Here is a 22,943-nt window from a genome sequence, read left to right as displayed (position 1 = left end):
TGTGTCCGTTCGTATGTGTGAGTGTGTATGTGCTGCTTGGTCGTCAAACACACCGGCTCGTTGTGAATGACCTGATCGTACGTTAGTGACTCTCCCCCGAAGCCGGGAGGGGGAGGATTAGGATCGAGAGGATAAATTAGATGGTTGATTGTAGACAGGAAGAAGTCCAAAGTGAACTGGTTTGTTTGTTTGTGACACAAATTTGAATTAAAAAAAAACATGCAACACACTATACAGGATAACGAGAATCAAATGCAACCTTGTTTGAAACCCAATTCCCTGCTATCCGTTAACAGCGAATGCGCTCTGGCGTGGAGGAGGCGAAGAAAAGGGTCCGCCGTTTGATGGAAGGATTTTTATCAGGGAATCATCACTATTGTTTCTAGATTAACTGATTTCAGCAACCATCGAGCATATGTTTAGCAACTTGTTCATATTTTATTTAATGTTACATACATGTATTTAAAAAGGAGAAAAAATAAAACAGCAAAAACTGAGCAAATGGAGTAAATGGGGAAGACGTCTCGAAAGAAACTGGTTCTTCCGGAAGTTACGTAATTTTATAAATGAGATTATTTTTTGAGTTAATGAGGAAATTAAATAAAGAAATGGAATGGTAATTTCGACGATTCATCAAAGCTCAATCATTTTAAATCTTATCAGGTAAGAAAGAAACATTGTTGCGCTAAAATCGTCTGACTAGAGGTTCCATTTTTAAAGTACTCATGCGTACGCAGAAAGTTTGCGCTGGAAGATTTGCGGCAATTTCTGCGAGGAGTTTCGAGGCCCAAACCGCTCCAAATTTTTCGATCTACCACCAGGGTCGCAGGATTACAGAGAGGTAGCCCAAACCCGTTGGGTAGACTGGACCCTAGACCAATCAGTGCTTAGGACTGGGAGTGCAATTGCTAATAAGGGGAAGGGGCAACGCTTGGTATCCAATCGTTATCAGTTGGGCATCGTGTCGCCGGTGGGACAAGGCAAGGTAGATCGAGCCCCACCAGTGCGTAGCGAATTAGAAAGAGATGTTTATGACGCGCTAATTGCAGCGAATCCAAATGAGGGCTAGCGCTTGCTAGTTCTGGTCTCCTGTTAATGAGAGTTGCATTTCTCGAATGGGGCTCGTCGGCGGCAGTTCGTGTCAGATCCACCTCGACGCTCCAGATTGACTGCCGGGAGGGGGAGGATTAGGATCGAGAGGAAACTCAGCGTATTCGCATAATTCTACTTTCCTTTTATTGTGCATAACATCAGGTATACAAGATAAAACAAATGTTGTTTGGACGGTGAAACAAATGAAAATCTTTTACAAAGGTTTGTTTTTCTATAAACACAAAGTTGTACTGTTAATTTTCTATATCGTATCGTACCAAATGATGCTTGTACTGAACACTGGTATATAATATCGTTTATACTGTTTTTCGTTCTTTTATCGATTGCCTATTATAATGATTATCTTCATCGACATTGCACTAAACACATTCCGCGACTCAACAAATGCTAAACACAGTCTTTGATAACCTAGGTAGGCTTTGCGCAGAAATGGAATTTTAATTTGAATATACCGTTATTTACCATATTTTTAATTTGGTTTCGATATAAAAATGTTTTGTTTGTCCAATCGAAATCTGTTCACTTTATAGGGCTATAGAAAAGCATAGCAAATATGGTTGTTTTTCGATATTTAGAAGTGTTTTTCCTCCTCATCACCGTCGATCATTGTGGTGTTAAATGGACGAAATATGTGCCAAACAATTAATACTTATTTGTCCTTCTTAGTATCCTTTTCGTCGACTTTCCGTTCTGCCGAATCGTCCTCCTTGCCTAGCAGCGCACGCTCGTCCTCATCGATACGGCTCTTATCAACGGGGTACAACCTTTAGCCGTGGGGGAAAACAAAACAATGGTTATTGGTTGATCAGTTTTTCTATACCATCGCATTCACTCACCATCGTTGGTAGAGATACACCAGAAACACAATATCGTCCCGGAAGCAGGCAAACCGGTGGGCCGTTGGCATCGTAATGATGAAAGCGAACACGTCGTCGATGAACGTGTTGAACGCCTTGTACATGAAAACGCGCCACGGAAGGGCGGCGACCGATTTGAGCTTGTAGTTGATGAATAGTTGGGGCAGCATAAACAGAAACCCGAACGCGTACACACCGTTCGCCATCGAGCTTATCGTCCACGAGTACCAACTGTAGGACAGAAAAGAGATAGTTAGTTTCAATAGTGCCCCGGGAATGTCCGTTCCTTCCTCGTGTACCTCTTGTGGGGCAAATAGAGCAACGAATAAAAGGCACCACCGATGCACAGCGGGTAGAGGACGTAACATAGATACTGCATGGCCTGCTTGTCAAGTTGCAGCGTGTTCTGTTCCTGCGTATGGATCGACTCGTTGCCTGCTTCGTTTGATCGGAATCGAATTCCTCCGCGGATGCTCACATCGAGCTTGAGGATTTTCTTCGCCTTCCACATCTCGATCAGCGTTCCGATGCCGGTTGGTATCAGGATGAGCAGCGACGTTTCTTCGTCCATCAGATAGAGGAAGATAATGATGTGGCTGAATGTACGCCACAGTGTGCTTCGCAGCGATAAACCGGCGTAGTGTCGCTTACGTTTCCAGAAAAGAATATCGTTCTTGAAGGATAGGAAGTCGATCAGCAGCTGGAAGGACAAGGTACACCAGTCAATTGATAAAAGGTTTCTACTAAAACGATGTGCGTAAGTGCACTTACATGCACACTGCTGATTATTATCGTTCCACACAGAAGGTAAACGTTGGTGTCCGAAAAGATTGATTTTACCTAGAATCAAACGAAATCAAATCAAGTTGCGCTATAGGATGCCTTTGCTACCATTCACAGCGGTTCACCTCATCGATGTCCTTCTCGCTGAAGCCCAACTTGGTAAGGTCTGCCATGGCCCGTTCGATCTGGGCCAACATTTTGATCTTTCCGACCGAGCTTGGTGCGTAGTGGATCGTCACGGTAGCCTCCAGCGTCTTCGGGTCGATTTCGACCAAATCGGCCAGCTTTTCCTTCGAAAAATCATTCCGAATGATTGGCATAACCAGATTGTCCGGCGTGATGCGAATGTCTCGCGCTAGCTCGGCCGGTACGTCACGCGGTGACACGGAAAATTCCTCCGTTATTATATGGAGGAACACATTTTGTCGTATATGCGCGACACGTTTCTGGTTCAGTGATTTGTGAGGCTTTTTCAAGGTGGTCTAACAAAAAGCAAAACAAGATGTTGAATAATATATTCAAATCAACGGGCAATAATAGCACCTACCTTATCGTTCAACAGATTAATTGTGGCCGTTTTCGGCACCATGTAGTGCGTGAGGGGTAGCTTTTTGATTACCGAAGTGCTTTGGCTTCGCACAGCGTCCCATTCGAGTGATTTGGCCCCTTTGGTGAGCACTGCGAACATGTACAGCGTACCATTGGAGCGTGTTTCTTTCGGCAGGGTTATGGTGTACGTTCTGAAAGAAAATTTGATAGTACCTTAACACTGTTTCCTAATTATCTAACAAGAGTTGCAAGATTTACCTATCTAGATCTAGGAACGGATCGAATGGATTGACGGTTCCCAGCTTGGTCACCTTTGCTCCGTTCGGAGGATTGCCCAGTGGAGAGGTGTACAGCGAAAGCTGCAGAAACTTTCCCTTGGTCAGCTGGGACCGATAGCAGGGCGTGTCGGTGCATTGCGGAGCCCGGAACAAAATGTACAGTGTGTACGTGGAATGTAAAACATAGCACAGAAAGACAAGCCCAAACAGCGAGGTGAACGATAACAGCTTCATTCTCGATCTATCGCAGATGGACTGGAATGGGTTTACTGAACTTGGGTCTGTGGAAGTGATGTGGAGCTTTACCGGCACACCATTCCTATTATCACAGAACTCGTTAATGCAATCAAATTAGTTGCTAATCGCCTAACTAATCTGCCACGGACAAAATTAAGGGTCCGGCCGGGTCAGATTTTGACAACAAGAATCATTTATTTGTTTACACTAGTGTCGGGAGCATCGGGATTCGGAAGATTCGAAGACTAGATACCGGTCTACCGGATTGGATCCAATTTGACGGACTCGAACCAGATTTGAGTCATTTGATTGGCTTGGTATCGCGGTAACAAGGATTTTCGGAACATTCTTCTTCTTCGATGATCTACATCAGCAGCATTATTAAATCCAGCTTCCTGGGCATATGGAAATGAATCTGGTGATATAGAGCTCTACTAATTTTAGCACCGACTGCTAATGACATCGAACATATCCGATCAAACCGGTGCTGAGGCTGTATATGTCCTTCGGAACATTAAGTTTATAAGAGGAATATGAGCACAGTAGTGCTACCCGGAGGGTGAACATTGTTAGCAAGAAAATTCAACATGGCTTGCCAAAAGGATACTCAAATTGGCCATATTCGCTTCAGAAACAGAAATGACATCGCTTAGTACGATTAAAATTAGTATTGCTAATAGATCCGGTTCGTGAGGGTTTTAATTGTTCCACCACTATTTTACACGTTTCAAAATCGTCGAATCGGTTGAACCGGTTAACATTTATATTTTTTGACGAAGGTTGCGCTATCCCGGTGAAAAAGATACAAGTTATTCCAGTAAGTCGTAATGACAGCACAGAAAAAAACATTGTGAATCATTTCTTTACAAAATCACAACAAATTCATTGGTTGGTAAGTATCGAAACATACTTTTCCACCATAAAGGCCCTAGCAATCCCGAGTGAAGGTTAAAATTTTCTAGATCAAAGGCATCGGTAGCACTGCACCATGGGGAACAAGCAAGTTAAGCAACATTTTGAAACAGCGAAGAAAACGGGGGTGCTAAAGATCTCTTTGTTGCGCCTGGATGAATTCCCTTCGGCACTGAAAACATTCCCGAACGTACTGAAGACACTTGATATTTCTGAAAATCGATTCAGTGTTTTGCCGGACGACATAGCTAAATTTACACTCCTGAAGCACCTAAACGCCAGTGGAAACAAAATAGCCTCGGTACCCGAATGCATCGGTTTGCTGGTAAAGCTGGAAACCTTAAACATGATGAACAATCTGCTTACCAGCGTACCGAGGAGCCTTGCATCCTGCACTCATCTCAAGCAAGTTATTCTCAGCAACAATCAGATCAATGCGTTCCCAACGGTGTTTTGCGAATTGAAACAACTAGACCTGCTTGACCTCTCGCGGAACAAAATAACTGAAATACCACCGGAGGTGAAATCGCTGCAAGTGACGGAGCTAAACCTGAACCAAAACCAAATCACCATTGTCGCGGAGGAGATTGCCGACTGCCCGAAACTGAAAACCTTGCGACTGGAGGAAAACTGTCTCCAAATATCGGCAATCCATCCGAAAATTCTCATGGAATCCAAAGTGTGTAACCTTTGCATCGATGGGAATTTGTTCAACTCGAAACAGTTCACGGAGCTACAAGGATATGATGCGTACATGGAACGATATACTGCAGTTAGGAAAAAGATTTCGTAAGATTATTCTCTTGTAGTTTATTTAAAACATGTTTGTTGCACGAGGATTTACGTTTCCTTCACCGTTTTTGAACGAATTTCAAGCAACGATATTCTTATACACTGTTTGTGAAAAGATTCTTATTTTTATTCGTTTTATAAGGCATTGCTAGCGAAATAAACACATCTTATTACCCATAGTATACATATTATTATGTATTTCTTTGTAAAAATAAGAGAAACATAAAGTTTATCAACTTGAAAAAATGAAATGCTGATGAAATTTCCGGACAAATCAGATAATGATTGAAAGGTAATAGTTCGAGTGTTAAACAGAAGATTCTTCTGTAATTTGACCCCCCTACTACAGACGAACATTTAATTCGGATTATTTTTAAATGATTTACTCGACTTTTTGATTAAAATTTTTTGAAGACGTTTGCAGAATTTTGAATAAAAATTTAAAATGGCGGACTGCTTAAATGTGCCGAATTCACCTCGCCATTGTAAACATCTCTCGGGTTAGTGTTGGGAAATTTGTTTTTCATCAATAAAATAGTAGTGAAATTATCAACGTAACTTAACAATTTGTTTTCTTGGTCTTAAGATGCCATTTCTTCAAAAAAATTGTGCAAATCACTCAAAAACTTAAACAAAATTGGTAGCAAATTGACAACATTGGACCTCATCAAGAATTTTTACCAAGGTTCTTCAATGAAGCAATGTCTGCTTCAACAGGTTGGGCCATCACTGCTTTTGCAGTCTCGTTATGCTTTTTTTGCCAAGTGCAAAAACATTCGAGAGAAGTGTTCATTTAAATTTTTAAAAATTCCTCATCAAAATAGAATCCAGAAATGTTAAAATAATTGTATACTTGAAGAATTTAATGGAATAAATGTTTGTTTTCGGACGAGCGATCCCTATCTTGCGTTGTACCTTGCAGTCAAGTACTCGTAAGGAGATAACCTACTCAAGCAAAATTGCTTCGTTCTAGTAATCCTGCTCGCGACTGTTAGTTGACGAATAGCTTTCAAGGAGAACGGACGACGGCTTCGGTAGCTGAGGCTTGGTTGGCATCTTTGTTTTAATAAAATTTTAGCATTTCAATTGATCATTTTGAGGATAATTTACAGTGCAAGTGAAAGGCAAGAAAAAAGTGTATGAATTGATGAATTGTGATCCGAATTAGTTGTTTCATATCGCGAAGTTGCTCAAACAAAGTTCTGTGTTAGCCGTGTCTTGACTATAAAGAAAATCTTAGGAATTTTTTCACGTTTCTAGTGTTTAATTGTTATTGTTTGCTCACGACACTAATGATAGATCGTCTGCAGGATCCTCTTTGCGCGGCTTTTGATCCATGAAATTGGGTCAGGTCGACAAAAGGCAACTAAAATTGTGCGTTGTTTTTACCCCCTGTCTTTCTCCATAGCGACGCGTTTTCTGTTTGTGTGAGTGTGCGTGTGTTCAGATTATGCTGTATGCTGCGCGTTTATAGTTCCCCGTACATGATTTAACATTGTATCGCGCGACTCCGAGAGTGGTGTATTTGACCGTTTGTTCATTTTCGACAAAGTATTAGCATAACCGACCGGCATCATGTTTGATGTATTCGGATCCGTGAAGGGTCTACTGAAGTTAGACCAGGTGTGCATCGATAACAACATCTTTCGGCTGCACTACAAGGCTACCGTGATCATCTTGATCGCGTTCTCGTTGCTGGTCACCTCGCGCCAGTACATCGGCGACCCGATCGACTGCATCGTCGACGAAATTCCGCTCAACGTGATGGACACCTACTGCTGGATCTACTCGACCTTCACCATCCCGAACCGACTAACGGGAGTGGCCGGCAAGGACATCGTCCAGCCCGGTGTGGCGAGCCACGTGGACGGACACGACGAGGTCAAGTACCACAAGTACTATCAGTGGGTCTGCTTCGTGCTCTTCTTCCAAGCCATGCTGTTCTACGTGCCCCGCTATCTGTGGAAGACGTGGGAAGGTGGCCGCATCAAGATGCTGGTGCTCGATCTCAACATGCCGATCATGAACGACGACGCGAAGGAGCGCAAGAAGATCCTGGTGGACTACTTTGCCGACAACATCAAGGGCCACAACTTTTACGCGATGCGGTTCTTCTTCTGCGAGGCGTTGAACTTTGTCAACGTGCTCGGCCAGATCTACTTCATGGACTTCTTCCTCGACGGGGAGTTCTCGACGTACGGTAGCGACGTGGTGCGCTTCACCGAGATGGAGCCGGAGGAGCGCGGCGACCCGATGGCGCGGGTGTTCCCAAAAGTCACCAAGTGTACCTTCCACAAGTATGGTGCGTCCGGAAGCGTGCAGAAGTTCGACGGCCTGTGCGTGCTGCCGCTGAACATTGTCAACGAGAAGATCTACGTGTTCCTGTGGTTCTGGTTCATCCTGCTCACCATCCTGACCGGCATCTCGCTGGTGTACCGTGCCGCCGTGATCCTCATGCCGAAACTGCGCCTGCTGATGCTGCGCGCTCGCTCGCGCCTCTCACCGCACGACGAGGTGGAATTGATCGCGTCCAAGTGCCAGCTGGGCGACTGGTTCATCCTGTACCAGCTGGGCAAGAATATCGATCCGCTGATCTACAAGGAGATCATTTGCGATCTGGCGCAAAAGGTGGAAGGCAAGGAGATAGTCTAATCGATCGTCCCACTTCGCACCACGGGCGCACTCCCGAGAGTCTCAGTTGGCGCAGCGGAGTTTGCTGAACGCCAACCCCATGGACAACCGTGACTTTTGACGCGATGTGAATCACATTGTACCCGGTTTCCTACACCCCTCCCCCATACCGATCCAATCCTCCAAAATCGACGATACCCCCTAGCATTTCGGAGCCTAATCACTACACACAACAGCGCTCTGATATCCGCACCGAAGCCGTTCTTTTTGCACCCATCATCATCACCGTCATTCTCCTCCTTCCCTACCTATAAGTATAAAACTTTTCCCTTCCGGACCAGCTAGATGGTGCACCATCTTCGAATCTGATCCCTTCCGTATACACTACAGAACAAAAATGCCGAATGAATCATTGAACCTGAACCTACTCCATCGCCCGTTCCGGCATGCACGGAAGGAGCAGAATAAAGACCAAGCAACGACGAAGCAAGTACTGGAAGAAAAGGAGCAACATCGTCCAGCATTTCTCAGCAGAGCAGCCAACGCAAAGTGTGGCAAAGATTCCGGTATGCAAGGAAGGCGAAGCAGCATCGTTTGCGATTCGCGCGCACGTTGAAATCGTTCGAAGATCGTTGCGCCTTTCCTGTGTGTGCTTGATTGCGAAGAAGAAAAGCGGGAAGCAAAGCCAAGAAACAAACTCATCATCGATCCACGCGCGTACCTCCATGCATCCACCACCGGAGCCCAGGTGGATGGACCAACAACAGATGTCCGTGTCTCGCTGTCTCTCTTCATTTCGATACTCATCGCTGTTGCCGTGCGGGATAGATCTCACTACAGGTAAGCATAAAACACCACCACTTTCCCTCTTCCCCAACGATGCTTCCTTTGTCCATCCTCTGCCGTAGGATTCGAAGGCGCAGGAAATGGATTTCTTCGCTAATGGTGGGTGGCAGCATACCCCGTCTGGGTTTAGTCTGTTCCACTTCAATGTTCTGTTCTCTTCCATAAGAAGTAAAAATTGGCAATTCGATCTGGTTCAATATTGAAAATTTTGAATAGGCATCTCCGAACCTGTGTAAATGAAAATCGAAAGGGTCTTGTTCGATTTTTACGAAACACTTTGCTTTTCCGTGTCTGCTTTACGGTTAAATGGTTTATCAAATCAATTGAAGATCGCGAGATCGTTTTCCTTTCAAAAATATTAACGTCAAATTGCTTGAAAAGGATCTTGCCGATTTTTTAAGAGGAATAATTTAATCATCAATGTTGTTGAAAGCGACGTTAACTTCGTTTTCCAGTGCACTTGAAGTCATTGTTATAGAGCTTTCGAGAAGATTTAAAAATATCCAAATGATAATGTTTGCTGATCAAAGTGAACGCATATATAGCAGGTAAATAAGAGAAGAATCCGGGCGTCCCGCCTGTGGCCTGATCGGTTCCCATAGCGGCCATAAACCGGAGCCGTCCACCCGGTGGTTGGCTGTGGTTGAGTTCTCTCGCGCAGTTTCCGCAGATCTCCGGCTCAGATGAGTAGGATGAGTTATTGGCGTCCGCTTTTCACCGTCTTTCGATCGTTTGTCTTTTTTTTATGGTGGCGATGGTCCATTCCCTCTTCCCCTGTGCTCTCTTCCAAACTCTAGGGACAGATAAATATATTCGTGGCTGTGTATTCTAACGATTTCCATCAATCGCGATTGTCGATGATGTTCGTCGAACGAGGCAGCGAGTAAAGGAATGAGTGTGGTGGCATGATTGCTTTATTTGGTGAAATCCGGAAGGGAGAAAACATTCCCGAATGATTCACGCGAGCCTATCGCGACGAGCATACATTTGAATGTCGAATGATGACGCACATGATTCATGGCGAACTTTGGGACCATTTATGCATTCCGCCCAGGAGACATTCCCGGCTCGAGCTGGCTGCCGTGGTGTAGTGGCAAAACAGGTCATCGTTACCGTGGTGTACCGCCATCATCATTGATTGTAACCGACACTTGAAAAAAGTGAAGACTTGTCGATTTATCAGTAAAGGAATAGTTGAAGTATTCCACAAAATAAAACACTTTACCGACCGATGAGGTGAGAAAACCTCATCGAGAACAGATTAACCGCTCATGATGTCGATAAGATAAAGTGCATCAAAAGCATGTCTGATGCAACCCATCTGCAACAAAGGTTTTCGAAGATACTCCATCCACCCACCACGCCTTGTGGGGAATGAATCGATGAAGGAATGTAATCGATCATCCAACTGGGTGACGTAGGGTGGTATTCACCATACCGAGAAGCAGCCACTCATCTCCCTCGTGAAGGATTCGGTCTTTGTTACTTTATTTTGTCGTCTTAAAGTAGCAATTCCAAATACCCGCTTGCAGAATCGTTGTTGTCAGCCGGAACTATTGTGGCTTCCAGTGGCCACCAAATGCGGGACTCTCCGGCATGATGCTCCGTACTCACCCGTAACTATCGCGTGCGCAAACTATCACCTCCACCGCTTTGGGAGTGCGCTGTTGCCGTCATTTTTATGACCATTCCCAAAACCCACCACAAGTCCCCGCGGAGGGCGCGAAAGAAAATGAAGAAATCGACGGACGCATTCGACAGCCACAAGCAGCAGCAGCAGCAGCAGCGGCGACGCCGTCGTCGTCGTGGTCGTCGTCTTGGTCGTCGTCTTGAGATGAATTTCGTGCGAACGGTGGAGAGCAGGCCACTTACTAAGAACACGCGTTTTACACCGCGGGAACGGGTTGGGTTGGCGGGATGCGTTCTCCGGTCGGCGCTGTCACGGGGACCGCTTGTTATGCGCTTCTTACCCGGTTCGTTCTTTTACCCTTTGAGAGCATCATGTGAGCCACCACCACCACCAACCCCGCCACGAGGTGATGGCGTTGACTCTCGCCGTTGCAGCCAGAGTTGGTTGAAGCCGTCGGAGAGGTAGAACGGCGAGGAAAAACAACAACACAACGTCAAACCACCGCCACCGCCGCCGCCACCAGCCTCCGTTTGCCGATCGCGAAGACGCGCAGCAGTCGAACGATCGCGGGAAAGGCAGAGCGTGATAGGAAGATCGACCAAGAAAGTGGGATCGGAGAGAGAGGGAGAGAGAAAGCAGGAGGAGGAATACACACGTCAACGTTCGGCTGTTGTTGGTTCCCATGGAGCCGTTGTTCCTGTTTTATTTTTTTTTTGTTGTCTTTTTAACCCCGCGGAGACTCTTCTTCTCCAAACCTTTAAGGGTTCTTTTTCACTCTCGGAGTGTGTGTGTGTGTAAGCTCCTCGCGTCGTATGCACTGCTGCTGCCTTTTGGGCTCCGCGGGTCGGTTGTGTGCATCGATTGGTGTTATGCGCATGTTGTGTGTGCGTCTATGCTAGCCTCTAACCAGCACCTCACGCCTACTAACGGGGGGCGGTGGGCTTCTCCGGTGACTGCCGGGTTTGGGTCTTCTCTCCACCGGCTTTTGTTGACTTAAGCGCCCCCCTAGGGGAGGGGAAAGACAAATCAACTACCCCCGAGTGATGGATACACGTACACTACCTAACTCCCTGCTCGTTTGGTTATGTGCAGCATCGATACCCAGCGAAGGCGAAGCATCGGGTGGCGCACAGCATGATCGCATTTCGTCTGTCTGTCTGTCTGTCTGTGTGTGCCAGTGAGCCTCCTTTCTTCTCCGCTGCTACCTGCGTCGCGGAAAGATGCAGAAGAAGGATGGGGTGGGCCTTTTATTTTTGCCCTTCGATGCTGAATTTCTACCCTCTTTCGGTGTGCACCGTCTTGGACACGTCTGTCGCACGGTTTTTACGGCTCACGACAACGCACCGCGATCGACAACCATTTTAAAAGGCTTCGTTAGGGTGCTCGGGGGCAAGATGGAACGTTTACCAAATGTTGATGCGTTGAGAATTAGTGAAGATTTTTGTACACACTTTATCTCATCAAATGGTAGTGTAAAGTAACATAAATAGGCGTAAGATAAATTCAGGCATTAAAAGGAGGGCTATTCGATATTCATTCTTCCAGGATTCAGCCAAATGAAATTTCCATGCTTCTTACGTGGAAATAAGAATTACTCAAGATTTAACAAACACAGAACAAACGTTACTTATGTACATTAATCTCATCTGAATTTTTAAGCGATGAAGCAGATATGCTTCATATATGGTGTTCATCAAACAAAGGCAAACTTCGTTTATTTTGTCATCAAATTAATCAATGGCCATCAATCGTTTTATATTTCGTTTCGAACAAATTAGCCTAAAGCGGGAAACCTGCACCAAGTCGTTTATTATTAGTCCGTGTTCGAATCTTCTGTCATCTTCTTCTTCTTGGCGTAAACGACCTTGTTGGTTTTGCTTACCCGTTAAGGGCTTACTAGACTTTTACCCTATGTGTACGTGTACATTCAGTCCTCTCGTACAGGGGAGGGTTCAGTCTCGGTTGAGATTCGAACCTACGCCGTCGAGGTGGTGGGCCGAGATCAGTAACGGAAAAAGTACTTATTTTTACTTCACAGAGAACGTATTTCATGTTAACCATTAACTTAATATAAATTTCATTTTTAACTTTTTGGTTTACATAAAACCAGATCCGATCAGTAAAGATTGAATCTCAAACTTGCTTCAGTGCTATTTGCAAATTTATTCACCAGAAAAAGTGACACTTTTAATCGTCATAAAGGAACGAAAATCCACAGCAGAGCGATTTTATGTTTACCTATTCCACTCGTACAGTGTTCTGCTTTTTTTCCATCGAGTTTTGCACTTGTGGTTCAGTTTACCCCGAATGCCCCTACACTGCTGCACTGTTCAGTGATGGCTACTTGAGTTGTGCTGTTTCCAGCGCTTTTCCAGCATGTCATCGGTTTGGAATGTACCCCCCTCCTTCCGGAGCCTGCTTCTTACATCGATTCCCTCGCCTCTTTATGGTTGTGTGTCAGTTCTGTGCACTGTTGCACGTTCGCAGATTGTGGATGGTGGCAAGGTTTTTTCGTTGGCTTGGTTGGTGGTTGGTTTTTTTTGTTTGTTGTTTGGTCCCGTATATGCTACCGTGGTCTCGTGTGTCACGTGTCCAGGCATAATTTTGCTTATGACTCGAACCTCCCCTCTCTTCTGTTCTGCACTCGATCGGTTGTCTCCTTCGTTCCTTCCTGTGAACAGCTTCGTTTTTCATCGTTTCTACCGTTGCTCCGTCCCTGTTACCCCCTTCCCCTTGGGGCGGCTTTGCAATAAGTGGACTCCACAGATTTTATGCTTCGTTGTCACTTTGGTCGGCGGTCCGTTGGTTACTGCCCCCCGCTACCCAAACTCTTCCCTTTGGAGCCTTTCCGCTGAATTTCAAACCGGGTTGCAAAGCGCAATGCCGAACAACAGAAACCCTCCAACAAGGGTGCGAGAGGTTGGCAGCCGGGGGAGACTTGGGGCCTGGCACATGGACGGATGGATGGATGAATGGATGGGACGGAGATGAGTTAACATTGAATTGACCCTTTCGGTCAGTTGCCGCTGTCGTTGTTGTTCTTTTTTGTCGTCGTTGTTGTTGTGTTGTTGCGTTGTCAGGAACCTCTGTCGTCGTTCCACTGTGTCCCCCACATCGTTTGCGTCGTTCGGTCGTGCACGGTGGACGAAATCCACCGGGAATGAGATGATGGGATTGGCTTAAATTCGGATTCAACCAATTGCTACTGCGTTGTTTGCTGCTTGCCAGGCCCGGCCCGTCTCGGCTACTGGAACGGTTCCTCCCGTAGGGGTGTTTCACTTAATGTTACCTTCCAGTCGATCTGGCTCGATCTTTTTTTTTTGTAAATCAGATAATGGGTCAAATTACGACTGCCCCGAGTCCGACAGTGAGCCAGTTGGAGGCATAATGATCGCAAAGTGCACGCGCAGCATTACCTTTAAAAGCATACACCCCCTTATCCCTAACCCCTGCACCAGACAGTCAAGGTGCAGGTGAGGTTTTGAACTGGGGCGAGAAGTGATGTTCCGTAAGGAACCGGTGAGTTTTGAGAAGCTTCCAGAAGAGAAGGGTACTTGTTCCCACGAAGGATCCGTGTAATTTGAATTGCCAAACTCCCGACATCAGTCTAGCGATCGTCTGCTTTTCGCAAACCGATCGATCGTCTTGTCGCTGCTCGTGTCTTTCGCCTGGTGTTAATCGTTGCGATTAACATAAAAATAAAACAGAAGGCTTGCTGCAAGTAATGTCAGAGGGGTATCGCTTGCCTGGCAGGCCGAAGGGCAAGTAGTTGGCAAATTGAATAACCTAGTTGCCGCAGCCTCCCCGTAATGATTCTCTGGGTTCTTGTGTATGTGTGGGTATGCAAAGGTGCGGCTTGCAACAGCAACAACAACAAAAAAAAGCGTCATACATACAAACTGCACGACGTCGCACGGAATGCTGTAGTCTGCCGTCCGGATGGTAATAAATAAAAAGAAAAGACAGGCACTCTCCTTTTGAAGCGTGGTGGAAGGCCGTGTTGCGGTGGTGTCCACGACGACAACGAGTTGTGTCCGTCGTCGATTGGAGGCTGGTTAAAACCGGCTTCTTCAACCTGATTCTTATGTTTCACCGCAGCACTCGCATCTCTCGCTCTCGGGCACTGTTTTCACGTTTCCCCCTGGCCCCGGCGGTCGCTCTCCATCATTATTATGCACAACTTTCAATGCGACACGTTGTTTAATTTGCCGCTTCAATATTCGCGGTTTAACCGCCGCTGTAAGCGAGAGCGAGGCCTTTGGCTTTTCTCCCCGGCCCCGTTTAAGGGAATCGATAAATTTTCCTCTGCTGATGAATGCTGGTGCTACTGGCCACCGTAAGCCGCTCGAACCGTCGATGTCGTTAAAGGTAAAAAGGTGCACGGGTGTGTGTGTGTCTGCGGTTTTCTACAATCTTTTGATCGATCGTAACATTGGGGGTAGCGCATCGATCAACTGGTAAAATGGGGTGTGGTTTTCTTCCCCCTTTTCCGTGCAGCGTTGCACTTTTTGTGCACATAGGGCTCCATTTCCATCCGCGCGCCGGTTTTAAATAACACTGCATCCTCCGAAGCCGCCAAGCCCGAAGGTGACCCGCAACCTTTCTCCGTTTCGCGTGACGATGGTAAACTGTTTCGTCAGCCAAAGAGGTAGAGAAAGTGTCAAGTTTGGTATGCCCGGCTGCGGGCGACCCTCAGGTTGGAGTCTTCTGTTGTGGTGGTATTTTAACTTGGAGAGCAATAAACGAGCAAAAGGAGGCCTCCGGATTGCCATCGAAATGGGAAATGCGGTCGCCATTAAAGTAGTAAGGAGTAAATATTTAACTACATTCCTATCACGCATGATCATGAAATAAATGTTTTCGATGGAAGTTTTATAGCTTTCATGATTCATCGCTGTCTCATGTACAGCTTCGAACGAAATGTTGTGAAATTGACCAGATGATGGATTATTCGGCGATCCATTACCTTGTGACGGTACCGACCGGCTGGAAGGATGGTCCCGTACGCCGTGTGCCATTAAAGATTTTTGCGACCAATGTCAATTCGGGATCACATTCCACCCAATTGAGCGCCGCCCGGAGGAATTAGTCTTCCTCTTGCGGAGAAGACATTTTAATTACAATTGGAAGCCGTAAATAATGTTTCATTTGGCTTTCATTCGACTCGAGAGAGTCGCTGAGATCGTGAAGGCGCTTGAAATCGTCTTTGACAGCACTCGCCACGGCATATTGCGCAACGGCAACGAGGGGCCACTGGAGTGAAAAACCTCCTAACTAACTCCCCCCCGTGAGGTGGAGCGAATTCCCGATCCGGGGCCCACGTGTTTGACAATCAGTTTGCACATTCATCTTGCTACTTTTGCGCAGACGGCTCGGTGTGAGGGTGGTGGCCGGTAGCGGTGGTTTGGTTATGATTAAAAGGTTTCTCCTGTCGCCCGAGAAGGGCAAACAAAGACCTTCGGTTGCGTTTAAACGGCGCGCGAAGGGAGAAGTGCGGGAGCGCAGTAAGATGGCAGTTCTCGTTCGGTGGGATCACAACCGACCGCCATCGAAACAGAGTGGATCGCAAATCTTGCCGAGTGTGGACCTAGCACACACCACCACTAGCACAAGCATACAGGGCGTCGTGTGCGTGGACCTGCTTAGTTGACCCAGTTGAAGCATAACGACGACGTGGCTCTGGGTTGCGACGTTGGGCCGCAGACCCCAACCGGTGGACGCGGAACAGTGTGTCTTAATTGACGCCTACTGTCCTTCGCCCCCCCCACCACCTTCGTTAGCATCTTTGCCTTGTTTTCCCCAAACGCGAGTGCGCGTGCTTCTGCCGAGAAGGGGTCATATGGGAAGTTATCAATTATTTACTCATTCCCCTCCGATCCAATCCGTTTTGCTGGGAAGCTGTTGGCGAGCCGTAGCAAAACGGATGATACCAGCATGGACAGCTGCGCTAAATGGAAAAAAATAAACAATTCTCTTCACTTTGTTTTTCAAAGCAATCGCAACGCGTTTTACTACGCCAAGGAACCGAACGCTTCATTAATCTTTATTTAAATGAATTGGAGCTAATAGGGCACGGATTGCGCACGTACGACGATTTTAAGACTCTTTTCAAATCCGCTCGGCAAGCAAATCAAAAAGTTGCCACATTAAGTTTGGCCGAACGGTGCATTTATGAATTTAAAGACCACAGATGGTCAAGTGGCACTGAATACGTTCGATCAGCATGTTATGGTTCTATGCAGGCTTGGCTAGAATCGACTAGAACTGTGTGGGCACAGTTACAGGTGGTTTAAATTGCTCGAAATGGGAATTGAGTCATAGAAATTAAACAAAATGTAAACTAGTTACCGGTAGAGAAGCACAAATCGAAATGTAATCGGTACCTTTTATCGATGTTGTTGAGTAAAATAAAAACATTGAAACGAGCAGAACCCAGCATGATTATATAACATTCTCTGTTGCATCAGTTTCAAGAAAAATATGCTAAAAAGAAACTCGTTTCCTCTAACGAATTCCATGAAACATGACGTTGAATTCTTGATTAAACACTTTGCTCGCAAGGGAAACGTGAAAACAGCATCGTTTATATTTCATCCGAACACTCAGACGAGATAATAAAGACAACAGCAAATTACCCTTGAAGGGGGGCTTTTTTTCTTTTTTGCTGATACTGTGTGTTCTTGGAACAGAGAAATCAATATGATTACTGTCATATTGTACTCCTTATCGCAACGCTTTCAACCGCCGCACGCGGTAGTGTTTACTCAGTTTACGCTTTCTGCAACCGTTTGGATGGAGAAATTGCGTGTGTTTGTTCTCTTTCTTTACCCCTTTTTTCTGTAAGGGCAGTTTAATGTGTAATCATTTCTGATAACATTGCACATTTTGGTCCGGTTCGGTGTTGTTCCGTCTTTGGCATCGAGGGGGTAAGTCAAACAGATCAATAAAAAGTAACCACAACGCTACGTCACGTTTGTTTATCATATACGTAAGCGGAGCAGTTTGCGTTGGGTTGTGTTTTCTTTCTTTTCTCTATGTTGCAAACACACATTACTGACGTCTTATCGTAAAAGGAATTCCTCGGCCACCGGTCGGTTTGTGTAACACGGGCAACATTGTCGGAGTGGCCGATTGGCGTTTTTTTCTGCAGTCTGCAGAGATCAGATTGTGCGATGATCAGATTATTCGAACGCTTACGTGCCCTTTAACACATATTTTCTTACCTTTTTTTGTACCTTTACCTTCACTCGTCTGGCCCCTTATCAACCGTTGGACCTTCAAACGGCCCAGGGAGCAGTCAGCTTGTCGTAGTCGGCCAGTCGTCATCGTTAAGCCACCACCACCCTGGTCGTATCTTATCACCGGATCTTTCCATTTTTGTCTCCGATGGCTCGATAACCGGCGCAGTTCAGGGTTTTTTATTGCTCTACGTGAGGAATAATTACACCTCCTCCTCAACATCTTCCCCTGCGCTCGTGTGAGATTTTAAGGAAGTGAAGTTTTATGGTTCCATGGCGAAATGGCATTTGGCCAATCTCTAGCAAAAAAAAACCCCGTGCCTCTAGGGAGAGTTACGTTGCATTTCTCACGTGTTTTTTTTACCCACTCCCCAAACCATGCAGGATGAGTAATGTAAGCATGTACCTCACACCAAGACGCCACGGTGTGATGAGGTGGTCTTTTGTCAAAACACTGGGGTTTCCTAACGTTTATGATGGTGCGTTTAACCCTCGCTCTCAAGCTCAGGAGCTCAAATTTGTCAACCGGAATTCAGCGGAACCGGCATGATGGGCTTGTGCAACTCAACGGTAATGATGGCGTCAGCCGCTGTTATCATACAGAACGCCCGCGTGAAACAGGTGCAAAAAAAAAACAAAAAAATTAACCGCTATCGTATGTTTGTTTGCAAAAAGTTCAAATAATCCATCGCGCGTGTTTTATCCTACCCTGCACCACAAAGCCACCTAAAGCCCTGTAACTAAAATCTTACCATTTCTCCTTTGTTTTTTGCAGATTATCTCCTTAGCGCGAGCTTTAGTCATCCCTATGGCGAAGAAAATGCTGCTGCGTTGTCTGCGGTCTCCGTACCTTAGCTTAGTGCTGGCCGGCCTGCGAATAATCTCAACGCATTTTATCAACCTGGACGAACGCATGGCGCATGACGAGCTCAATGTCCAACGTGGATGCACTACGGGCCCAGACTAACAGTAATCAAATTGTCTTGTTTTAGTGCTACGCGAACGACCTGCAGTTAAACAATGATTTATGGCACATTGGAGGATGTGTGGATGCTGGAAAGATCAAACGAGACGCACGTTTAATCGTTCGTAAAACGAATTTTCGACCGAACTCCATCACCTTCGGAGACTGTCATCATCTTGACAATCCTCACGAAACGGACACTAACAGCATAGAGTGGAGAGGAGAGGACGACCCCGATAAAAAAAAACGTTCAGGTTCTAATGAGTCAGATAAAAATAGTAAGAAAGGCAGCGCGTACTGAAGATCCGGCAATTTTGAGTGAGATAAGATAATGGCGCGCCAATCGATGTTCAACTAAGCACATTCCGATATTGAAACAAACGAAATTACTCATTGACTGCGTAACGATGATGATAGATGTTTTTTTTCCCCGCCCGATGTGCTCTTCCAATCGCATGCTGAAGATATATACTGCCTTTTGACACTTTTTTCTCTACAAATGCTAAAACACAAACACGCTATTTTTGATAAGGATATATAAATAGGCTTAAGTTTAAATTGCGGAAGGGTAGAACGCAGCGTAGTGAAATGTACGAGAATAGATAGAGAAACAAACAAGCAAAAACAATACTTTACATGAAAGTAAGAGGATAGTGTTAGTAGTTAGCGCAGCACGTAACACGAAACGCAATCTCTCGCACCGATGCGGCATGAATAGGTAGTGTAGTGTGACCATGTGAGCAAGCAAACGGATTTCCATCTTTTAAACGGGCGATACCTGACGGTGTCGTCACTATTACGAAAGTACTACCATGCCATAAGGAAGGAACGACCCGCATGATGGCGACCGGAGGAAAGTAATATTTGCAACATGATTTATTTTATCCACCGGATTAAAACTTGTATGACCATTTGGTGGGAAGCCACGGCAACAGAAAGACGCATAACCTACGAGTATAGTAAAACGGATAAACTCGCGCGCAAAGCAACAAGTAGCCATTTTGATATGCATTCAGTAACATTTAAGGTGCAACAGCTGTGTAAGAGGACAGACGGAAGCTCTTAGCGTTAAAAACTCTTCGGTGCAAAGCAAAACAATCCCTTTTTATATTCATCTCCCGGGTAGCTACCGGACGACGCAACCATACGACGTCATGATCGGGTGTCCCTCTGTGTGTGTATGTGTGCTGTAGTGTGTAACGTATTTGAAATGGAAGTGAATTTTAATCGGTTTTTAATTTAATATTTACTCTTAATGCCCATTTCGATCGATCTTGGAGACTTTATTTGACGTTCCGTCGACAAAATTACCCCCTCCCAAGCGCGGCTTTTGATTGTTCTGCGCGAAAATTTTCGGAAGATAGAGTAACAATCTCGCCCTCAGACTACATCCGGCTGACATGTTGGCGCTACGCGGAGGCCAGAGTCCTAAATCCTAAAGGTAGAAACAAGGTTGGCATTTATTATTTCCTAATGGGTATCCCCCGGCATCGAGGTATCAATCCAGTTTTAATCGAATATGCTTCCACCATATCCGCCGGCAATGGCGCCGGGAGAGTTGGCGATAGGATACGATGGAAGCTATCGGAAGCTAAATTTTTAAGCTCGACGGACAGAAATAAGAGTTTCTTGTGATAAACGTATAAATTATAGATTGTAAAAGAAGGGGGCAGTAGCATATTTTCCTGCCAAACCCCTAAGCTTTTTATCCTTTTTTTTCTGTATCATTCTGCATACCCCGAGCCCACTTATTCCGATGGAAAGATCGAGAGCACGTGAAGGATTTTTTGTTTCCATTCGAGTCGTGTCCAAAATGAAGATAAGATATAATTTTCGAAGCAAAACAATACGACGTAAGAGTCCTAACCTAGTAGCGACGAGTGTAAAGTGTGTTATTTGAATCGAAATTATCAGGCAGTCCTTCCATATTCATACAATAAAACAAACAGTTAGATCTATTTCCTTTAGTTGTTAGACGACGGACCGGGATTCGGTCAGATCTGTTTTCATCATCATTCCAGTAGGCACTTCGAGATAGGGCGGAGGCGCATTTAAAACAAAAATAAAAGCAAACTATAGTGGTATCTATTTTATACACTTTTATTAACTCGCCAAAATTACAGAAAGCGCACGCAGATTATAGAATAAACAGAGAGATACACAAAGGGTCCAAGGTGCAGTTAATGGTTGTCGAATTACACAGAGATCCCTACCCCTCTCCGGGGCCAAGCTGTGCCAAACGGAAATGCCATCGTATCGAGCATTTAACGGCCACAGGATTATCGCACGACAATGCTCCGGAAGATTTATATCATTTGTTTTACCCCCCCCTGCGCACGTGTAATAAAGCAGGGGCGGAATATATTTAGCGAGACATTATACTAAATTTTATAAAAGTTTTATACAACCCCTTTACGAGAGCACAATATAGGTATTTTGTACTAAACGATAAAGTTTAAAGAAATAAAAACAAAAGGCAAAAAGACAATCATTTTAAGGCAACGAAAAACTCTTGTAAACTTTCGATGATGAGGTAACTATAGGAATGGAACAAACATGTAAAGAACCTACACAGCACAAGCGTCATCAATCGGGGGAACACGAGCGTGTAGAAAGTGGCGTGACTTTCGCTCGAACCCGAACTACTCTTCTCTCACAGTGCCTTTGGATTTGGAGATAGATTTTGCTTAAATAAAACTCACGTATGCTATTGCAAACTTTGATGTTATTTGATAAAATGAAAGAAATGTACTCGAGCGATTCTAATCTGAGTTTAGAGGCTGTACGTAAAGTGACAGGTTGGACCTGAATAGTAACCGGGATGTCTATAATCCCTGCCCGACCATTAACACTCATGAAATATTGCCCCGTGCTGTTTGCGTTTAACGTTCGTCCATCAACCGATCCATCCCAACGAAAACTTTTCCTATATAACTCTGGTTACCAAGATGGGGTTGTTAAAAAACTGTAGACTTTTGTTGACAGTTGATAACCTGATACGAGGCAAAATTATGTGGCTCGACCAAGATAGTGTACGGCTATGCCGCAGCAATTCGGCGCGCTGTCCCGGTTTGTACTTCATCAAAATGCTTAACGATGATGGGCATGAAATGGATGGGAGGTAATAAATACGGTTGCTTTATGGCTACGCTGACTTGAGCTCTTACGTTTTCATTAGGAAAAGAAAGTGGAGCGTCACAGGTTGGGTTCGGGTGGCTTGGGAGGTGAAGGAACATCATGAAAAGAAGTCAATTTACAATAAATTGGTTAGTGTAATGTGGCTTGAAACAAGTTGAACCGTTTTTTATGGTGCTCCACGCGGAAGCAAAGTAAATCGGTCGTTTTGTGAAGTTTGCTTAGAACGGAGTGATAGAATGCGTTTGTATTTTTATTGCTTAACAACTAAGTGTACGAAAACCTGGAAGAACTTTATTGGTCATTAGTTTTTTTCATTCGTTGAATCCAGCAAAATCTCTATCGAGAAGGCGAAGGCCTCATTCTACACAACAAATCATCGTAATGTTGATCGCCTAATGTATGTTATTGTGACCTCTTCAATAAATAAAGAAGAATATTTCCACCGAACACGGGAGCAAAAAATTGTTTATGTCGTTCCTCTTATGGTACTTCACCCCTGCTGGCAAAAGGTCCCGTGGAAGTGCACGATACTTACTCCCTGGCCAGTATTAGACAGAGTAAGTTCAGGTGTTTCATCTTGCTTGTTTTTTCTCCCCCATCCAAACCTCACGTACCTTTGCAAAGGACGACATGAAAAGCTCAATTGTTTGTTTATTATTTTTATCTTCAAGTGGATGGAAAAATGGCGACCCGTCGGCAGGTGACTTTGTTCCACCATTCGTACCCAGAAGCCCTCGAATGGAGTCGGTACCGTCGAGTGCGAGAAGCGGAAAAATAAATTGAAAAAAAAACGTAAAAAAGCGGAAAAAAGCACACTCGTTCCGGAAAAGCGAAAACAGCTTTTGCCAGCGATTGTTGTCACAGTTAAGGGGATATTAGTATTACTCTCGAGAACGAACGGTGCGAGGGAACACCAGCATTGTTGGGCCATTTTCGGGCGTGGGAGCGGTCCACGCGGCACGCAAAGGTAGTGGT

At 45.2% G+C, this 22,943-nt stretch overlaps 3 protein-coding genes across 3 annotated transcripts; 2 read left to right on the top strand and 1 right to left on the bottom strand.

Annotated features, from left to right (window-relative positions):
* Positions 1-1,371: 1,371 nt before the first annotated feature.
* LOC131272202 (lipid scramblase CLPTM1L) lies at positions 1,372-3,980 on the bottom strand. The gene is made up of 7 exons (XM_058273861.1): positions 3,561-3,980; positions 3,301-3,493; positions 2,879-3,235; positions 2,742-2,810; positions 2,270-2,670; positions 1,950-2,201; positions 1,372-1,877 (listed from the first exon to the last, which is right to left on the bottom strand). The coding sequence occupies exons 1-7, from the start codon at positions 3,812-3,814 to the stop codon at positions 1,763-1,765; spliced, it is 1,641 nt and encodes a 546-aa protein (XP_058129844.1). The 5' UTR covers positions 3,815-3,980; the 3' UTR covers positions 1,372-1,762.
* Positions 3,981-4,644: 664 nt separating this feature from the next.
* On the top strand, positions 4,645-5,705 carry LOC131258513 (leucine-rich repeat-containing protein 57). Its single transcript, XM_058259840.1, has 2 exons — positions 4,645-4,709; positions 4,780-5,705. Exon 2 carries the CDS (start codon positions 4,806-4,808, stop codon positions 5,520-5,522), a length of 717 nt encoding a protein of 238 aa, XP_058115823.1. The 5' UTR covers positions 4,645-4,709; positions 4,780-4,805; the 3' UTR covers positions 5,523-5,705.
* Positions 5,706-6,522: 817 nt separating this feature from the next.
* On the top strand, positions 6,523-21,547 carry LOC131261256 (innexin inx2). The gene is made up of 3 exons (XM_058263241.1): positions 6,523-6,569; positions 6,930-8,992; positions 18,642-21,547. The coding sequence occupies exon 2, from the start codon at positions 7,097-7,099 to the stop codon at positions 8,171-8,173; it is 1,077 nt and encodes a 358-aa protein (XP_058119224.1). The 5' UTR covers positions 6,523-6,569; positions 6,930-7,096; the 3' UTR covers positions 8,174-8,992; positions 18,642-21,547.
* The last annotated feature ends 1,396 nt before the right edge of the window (positions 21,548-22,943 follow it).

Source organism: Anopheles coustani, chromosome 3 (genome assembly GCF_943734705.1).
Source record: "Anopheles coustani chromosome 3, idAnoCousDA_361_x.2, whole genome shotgun sequence".
In the NCBI taxonomy this organism is placed as follows: Eukaryota; Metazoa; Arthropoda; class Insecta; order Diptera; family Culicidae; genus Anopheles; species Anopheles coustani.
This window is presented reverse-complemented; position numbering and strand designations above follow the sequence as displayed.

Coding starts and splice junctions, on each gene's coding strand:
- LOC131272202 (XM_058273861.1), bottom strand. CDS start 3,814: ATGAAGCTGTTATCGTTCACCTCGCTGTTTGGGCTTGTCTTTCTGTGC. Junction 2,202..2,269: donor CTCTATTTGCCCCACAAGAG/GTACACGAGGAA, acceptor TCTGTCCTACAG/TTGGTACTCGTGGACGATAA. Junction 1,878..1,949: donor GTGTATCTCTACCAACGATG/GTGAGTGAATGC, acceptor CCACGGCTAAAG/GTTGTACCCCGTTGATAAGA.
- LOC131258513 (XM_058259840.1), top strand. CDS start 4,806: ATGGGGAACAAGCAAGTTAAGCAACATTTTGAAACAGCGAAGAAAACG.
- LOC131261256 (XM_058263241.1), top strand. CDS start 7,097: ATGTTTGATGTATTCGGATCCGTGAAGGGTCTACTGAAGTTAGACCAG.